Source organism: Propithecus coquereli, unplaced genomic scaffold (genome assembly GCF_000956105.1).
Source record: "Propithecus coquereli isolate 6110/MARCELLA unplaced genomic scaffold, Pcoq_1.0 Scaffold341, whole genome shotgun sequence".
Classification (NCBI taxonomy): Eukaryota; Metazoa; Chordata; class Mammalia; order Primates; family Indriidae; genus Propithecus; species Propithecus coquereli.
This window is the reverse complement of record NW_012149075.1, coordinates 2,894,321-2,900,907: the sequence shown is the minus strand read 5'-3', so window position 1 is coordinate 2,900,907 and position 6,587 is coordinate 2,894,321. Positions and strand designations below refer to the sequence as shown.

Below are 6,587 nucleotides of genomic sequence, written 5' to 3'. Positions count from 1 at the left end.
GATTACAGGCGTGAGCCACTGCATCCAGCCTGCCAGTAAATTCTTTAAGTCACAGTTAATCAGAACTGGAAGTGACCTAAAGCATCAGTCTCCAACCTTTTCAGCACCAGGGACCAGTTTCATGGAAGACAATTTTTCCATGGACGGGGTGGTTGTGGGATGATTCAAGCACATTTATCGTGCAGTCAAACCTCCCTGCTAATGATAATCTGTATTTGCAGCCACTCCCCAGCCCTAGCATCACCGCCTCAGCTCCACCTCAGATCATAAAGCATTAGATTCTCATAGGAGTGCATAACCTAGATCCCTTTCATGTGCGGTTTACAGTAGGGTTTGCACTCGTATGAGAATCTAATGTCACCAATGATCTGACAGGAGGCGGAGCTCAGGCAGTGAAGCCAGCAAATGGGAACAGCTATAAATATATATGAAGCTTTGCTTGCTCACCCACCACTCACCTCCTGCTGTGCGTCCCAGTTCCTAATAGGCTATGGTCCAGTACTGGACCACGGGTCAGGGGTTGGGGACTGCAGACCTAAAAGATCATCTAGCCCAACCCCTTCTTTTTATACCTTGCATACATGAATTATTCTTGATGCTCAGAATTCCACCATTTACTTGTTTTAGAACAGTGGTTCTTAACTCTTGGGTTAGGAATTCCTAGAAAAAAGACTCACCTAGAATTTTTTATGTAATTTCAAGGACTTACAGAAACCCCTGAATCCTATTAATGAAGCCTACATTTAATATAATATTATCAACAACAAAAACAAAACAACAAAAACAGGTGTTTACCCTGTGTCAAGCATTCTTCCTAACGCTTTACACAGCACATATGGCTAGAACACATTTGCCAGCCTCCCTTGCAGTTAGATGACACCATGTGATTAAGTTCTCTCCAACAGAATGTGACAAGAAATGAAAAGTAGGACTTCTGGGCTAGGGCACTTAAGATGTGACTCCTCCATATTCTCCACCTCCCACTGGCTGCAAGCAGGACCCATCAGCAGTTGGCTTTGACAACTCAGAAGAGGATAATGCTCTAGGGGTTACTGGACAAGTAAGATGGAAAGAGCCTTGGTCTGTAAATGACTCTGAGGAAAGCCACCTCCACATCTAAAATATCCTCTTAGACTGCCAAGAAAGAAATAAACTTCTAATTTATTTGAACCATTGTTTGGAGATTACTTATTTTAACAGCTTAAACTATCCTAATAAATACAGATTACCAGTTTTAATCCCCTCAGAAACCTTATGAAATTACGGTTATTATTACTATTATCCTGATATTGAAAGTCAGGAAACCAAAGTACTGAGAGCTTAAGAAACTTGCCTGACATATTACTAGAAGCCACCAGATTCAAGTCAAGCAGTCTGGCTCCAGGGTCCACGCACATTGGAAACCCTTGTCAAATATCTTAAAAGAAACAGTTATTCTTATGTGTTATGCCACCCTGCACCAGATTAACTTTTTACAACCACGGCTCCAATCCCAGCAGGTTAGTGACTATTTGCTGACAGTGTACCACTGGGAAATTGTTGAAAAGACAGCAATCTGAAAAATAGGGAAGTGTAGGCAGACTGAAAGGGTAGGAAAATGTATGTACTAACAAAAACCAAGGTTAGGTTTTAAAACTTTATTAAAAATTATGAACTGTCCCAATTCATAATGGTACACCAAGTTTATATCCCAGTCCAAAAAATGAAACTCCACAAAGGGATTACTTCCTAAACTGAGATCAGAAATACCACCATTACATCAAAGCCACCTGGAGGGTAGGGGTGGGAGTGAATCACATCTAATTGCAAGGGTTTATACAAGCAAAAGAAAAATCTAAAAATCCAGTCTCTTCTCAAATTCTCTCATTTTGTGGTTCAAAAGTTAGTATTTAGTTTTACCCAAACAAATCTTGGTTCCCCAAATTTAGCCAAGAAGAAACAGTGGTGGAAAATATGGTAGATACATGAAAAGATTAGAAGTATTAAATAATGGAGAAAAAAAGAGGTGAGGAGATAAAATCACATGGGGTTTTGGAGTCTTGAGGCTAGAGAAAACAGAATGAAGCACCAAGGTTTGACACTCAAAGCACCAGGATCTCCGCAGGTGGTCTGCAATTCCAAAGCATGGTAGACATATTCATTGACAATAATATGTTCTAAAATCTCATTTCAAACATTTGGTACCCTCTTAAGCTGCAGGCCCTCCGAACAATAAATAGACCCAGGGGAGATCTGCATATGAACATTTACATACAAAATGATATGGAACTAGTATTTATTTGTTTACAGTATTCTAAGTAGACACTGTTCTAAGATTAGTGCATACCACATTTTTAATTTATTTATTCCCATAAGGTTAGTCTATTAATATCCGAACTGTACAGATGTGGCACAGAGAGGTTTAAGTGATGTGTCTTGGGACACACAACTAGTAAATGGACAAATTGGAAGAAATCCAGGCAGTGGTCAGATTATAAGGGACCTTATATGCCTTTGCTAAAGGGTCTGAACTTTATCCTATTGGCTGGTGGTTCCAAACTGGAAATATATACACCCACCAGGCCCCGCAGTGTGGGCAAGAAAGCATCTCCACTGTTGGGGATGTCTGCCTTTGTAAACCTTTCTTACTACTGGGAGGGTATCCTATCCTCTAGATATTGGGATAAAAAAGCAACAATGGGAAAGTGCTGTTACACAGATGATGGAGTCACTGGGCTCAGGAGCAGACAATACTCACAAGAAAGGAAATGTAGCTGTGAGTCCAGTCACACTATTTGAGAAGTTCCTAGTCTATTTCTCTTCAATTTAAAGCTCAGCCCTTGACAGGTAGGCTCAATACCCCATCACACCCCTCTGCATGCCCCCTAGCACCACCACCAAATTTTAAATTTCTATACATGCTATGTGCAAGTATAAATAGTTTTCTGCTACCAACTCAGATACTTTTTGGCAGAATAATTAACAGTGTTTAACACATCACTCTGGACAACCACAGCCTCTGCCCCCTCACTGCTTTCAAAATAACTATATTTACAAGGGTATTTTCCCCCATTTGCATTTCCCACACGTAAGTTTTAAGAAGAAATCAAGAATATCCTTTACCACATTTTACCGGTCCCTTTTTTTCCTTTCGAACAACTAACCTGACCTATATCAGTACAAATGTTGAATCACAGGGCGAAAACGTTTCGCCTCTCATTTCACAAATGAGGAAAATAAGATTTAAAGAGGGAAAACAATTTGCCCAAGGTAACCCAGCTTGGGTACAGACCGTGACTTGAACCCTGGCTCTCTGCTGCCAAGCCCAGTGAGAAAGGCTTACAGCTAGTGGTAAGCAGGATGATTTCAAGTGGTTCACAATACGGAAAACTGGGAAGGGGTTTGCGAGTGACCCAAGTTTGGGAAATAGTGCAGCACACTCCTCTCCTTCTAACTGAAAGATTAAATTAATAGCAAGCAGAGCACTAAGCATTGATCTCTTCCTTTTTAATTCTTATACTTCATTTTTCTTGTCTTACTATATTGCTTAGGTCCTCCAATACAATGCTGACTAGAAGCCATACTGATAGTATGCTTATCTGATGCTAAGTTTAATACTGCTTCTAAAGTTTCACCATTAAAGTATCATGTCTTTTAGATTAGTGGATATACTTTTTTTAAGGTTATGGAAATTCCTTCTTATTCCTAGTTCAGTAAAAATTTTTTTACTGATTTCTGACCCAGCCTTTTCCCTTCTCCATATTGCTTTCCACTTCCCCACCTCCGCCTTCTCTTTTCCTTTCTTATTTCAGGTTCCTTCCTGCATTCTCTGCACCTCAAAGTACAATATCATATCTGCCACCTAAAGCACTTAGACACTTTGCTATTCTGGGAGTTCTATACCTGTCTGCTGTTTCAGTTTCCTGGACGAAAATGTTTCTAAAACTCAAAATTGAAAGAAAATCCTAAAACAAACATTGTTTAATCATTTGCCGATAATTTCTTCTCTTCAACTCTTAAACACACCCTTCGATGTCTTCCTTTCTTTAAAATAAAAACTCAGGGGGAAAAAAAAAAAGAACAAAATAGTTCTACATTCCTGTTAGGGTTCCAGGATGTTGCCTAGCTCTGAATGAGCCTGGCTTTTTAAGTTAAGTGGCTGAGAGAATCTCAAAGATTTTAAATAAGTCTTGAGGGAAGTAGCTGGATCCAGATGTTTTTAACTTCTACTCGCTCTCCCCTGCTAAACTGAAAAATATTAAAGAAAAAAGGAAAAGGTTAGGGGTGGTAGTATTTGTAAGCAAATAAGGTAGTTCCAGGACACAAAAGCTAGAGAGACAAGGAAAAATCAACCCTTTAAAACCCAAGCAAGTTATGCATTCTTTCCCTGATCAACTCCTTTCAAAACAAAAGGGCACACACAGTCCTTCCCAGGCAGTAACACCGAGGGGAGAAGCCAAAATGTTGCATCATACAAAGCACTCCGCGCTTGAGAAACAAGAAAACCAGATGGTGGTAAATACCCAAGACAGGAAAACTCAAGTTGGGAATCTCGGTCTTTTCCCATGGTCCAGGAGCGGCTGCTCTTTTGTAAATTTTTTAAGATTTCATCAAACATTAAACTTTCAGTTTCATACTGACGGGGAGCAAATGCTCTTTAAAAAGCGTTCAAAGAAGTTGGGTTATCATCTGACGACTGGCTCGAGGCTCCCCGGCTGGGGCGGCCCCGAGGGCTGAGGGGTGGGGCCGGGCGCCGGGGTGGGGGTGGGTGACAGGACTCCCGCGCGCCCCGGGCTAGGAGCCGCAGGCGTGGGAGGCTCGTCCCACCCCGCGGGCTCTCCGGACCACCCGCACGCGGGCCCCGCGCCGCCGGAGACGGTGGCCGCTGCCCCGTTCTGGAGCTTTCTGAGGCCAGGGTCTCCACCCGTCCCCCTCGACGGGCCCTCGGAGGCGGGAAGGCGCGGGTGGCCCCGAGACAATGGGCTGGGGGCGCTGGAGCCCGCAGCTCTCCCCGCAGACCCGGGTGCGGACGCCGCGCGGGGGCGCTTCGGGGAAGCCCCGGGACACCGCCCCCCGCGGCCCGGCGGGCGCTGGGGGCTCGGCTGGGTGGGACCGCGAGGCGAGCGCTCACCTTGACGAAGAGCTCGATGAGGGGCTCTTTGTCCTCCTCCTTCAGCCCGTTCAGTGGCATCGACAACGCCATGGCCGGCTCGGCTGGGCTGGGCTCCGCGGACGGCGGCGACTGCTGCTTTTGCTCTGGGGCTGCTCTGGCTGCGGGCTCTCGCCGCGCTGCGCTCGCTGGACAGTCCGGCGTCGAGCTGCCGCGACCGAGTCTCCTCAGCACTGCCCCACGCCCCGCGCGCGACTCTGAGGCGGCCGCAGCCCGTGCCGCTTCAAACCGCTGGGCGGGGCGCCTGGGGCGGGGCCTCGGACGGTGGGCGGAGCCAAGGTTCGGCGTCTCGGGACTCTCCAGGGAGAACGATGTGGCCGGAGCTCAGGGGCGTGGCCTAGGGCGGAGAAGGCGGAGCAATCTCTCCGGCGCCGGCGGAGGGACCACAGCGGCATTCCAAAGCAGCTGACGGGGCGTGGCCTAGTCTCGGGGCGTGGCCTTGGTGGGGAGGTACAAAGCTCAGGTTCTGGCGGGCGGGACTCCTAGGCACGCCTCCCGAGGGGGCGGAGGGAAATTCCCCAGGGGCCCGAGCCTGACACTGCCTCCCTCTGCAGCGCCGGCGCGTCCTCCACAGCTGCTGCTGGTACTGTGCCAGGTGACCTCATGCCTCGGCCGGCCTGGGGAGGCAAAGAGGCGCCTCCTGCCTCCTCCCGCGCTGGATCCCCCAGGACTCATCGCCCTGTCCCGCAGCGGCCACCTCCCAGCTCCCTGTGTTACGCGGAGCTGTTTTTTCCAGGACAACTTCGCAGAAAGTTTTCATCGCCTTAGGAACACCTTTTTCTTCTGCCTCCGACTTCGTTTTTCCTTTCGACTCTCCAGGTCTTTTCAATCTTGGGGGCCAGCATATTCACAAATATTTATAAGGCCCTATTGTGTTCCAGCCTTTGAGTTAGGACCTGGGCGATAAACAATTTGACAAGATCCTTCTCCTCCCAGAGCTTATAGTCTTGAACTGCAACCCCAGTGCCGGAAGGCTACTAAGGACTCCCAAGCCATTATCCATGTTGTTCCCCCTACCTGGACCGATTCCTTTCCCCCTCTCAGCTGGCAAACTTGAGTGTGCATTAGAATCACCTGTTTGCCACAGTCCTGCTTTATGCAATTCCCAGATTTCTCTGGGGAAGAGAGAAATCCCCGTTTTAACAAGCACCAGCAGAATTCTGAAATAGATGGTTCCGAAACCAGATAAACTGCACTAGATTTTAAGCCCCCAAGCGCAGGGGCTATGATTCCTTGGCTAGGCACGTGGAAAGTACCTGTTCCTGCTTTGCTGTTGTTGAATGCCTGGGGCAAATTTCACCTCTCTGGAAACAGTTACTTGTGCCCTCTTTTGTCTTTCAGTAACACTTGACTCACAGCTACTCCTCCACACTTCCCAGGTTAGGGTGAATAGTGCGTTCCGAAAGGTCCAGACATGGCAGGTTTATCTCCACATCCT

General features: G+C 46.9%; 1 protein-coding gene across 1 annotated transcript in view; it reads right to left on the bottom strand.

The window, feature by feature from the left end:
- Nucleotides 1-5,452, bottom strand: part of CLIC4 (chloride intracellular channel 4) — a 130,587-nt gene extending 125,135 nt beyond the window's left edge. The window contains exon 1 of the mRNA XM_012650910.1: nt 5,111-5,452. Coding sequence (XP_012506364.1) covers nt 5,111-5,182 — 72 coding nt within the window. The 5' untranslated portion in view covers nt 5,183-5,452. The remainder of the gene's footprint in view (nt 1-5,110) is intronic.
- Between the last annotated feature and the right edge of the window lie 1,135 nt (nt 5,453-6,587).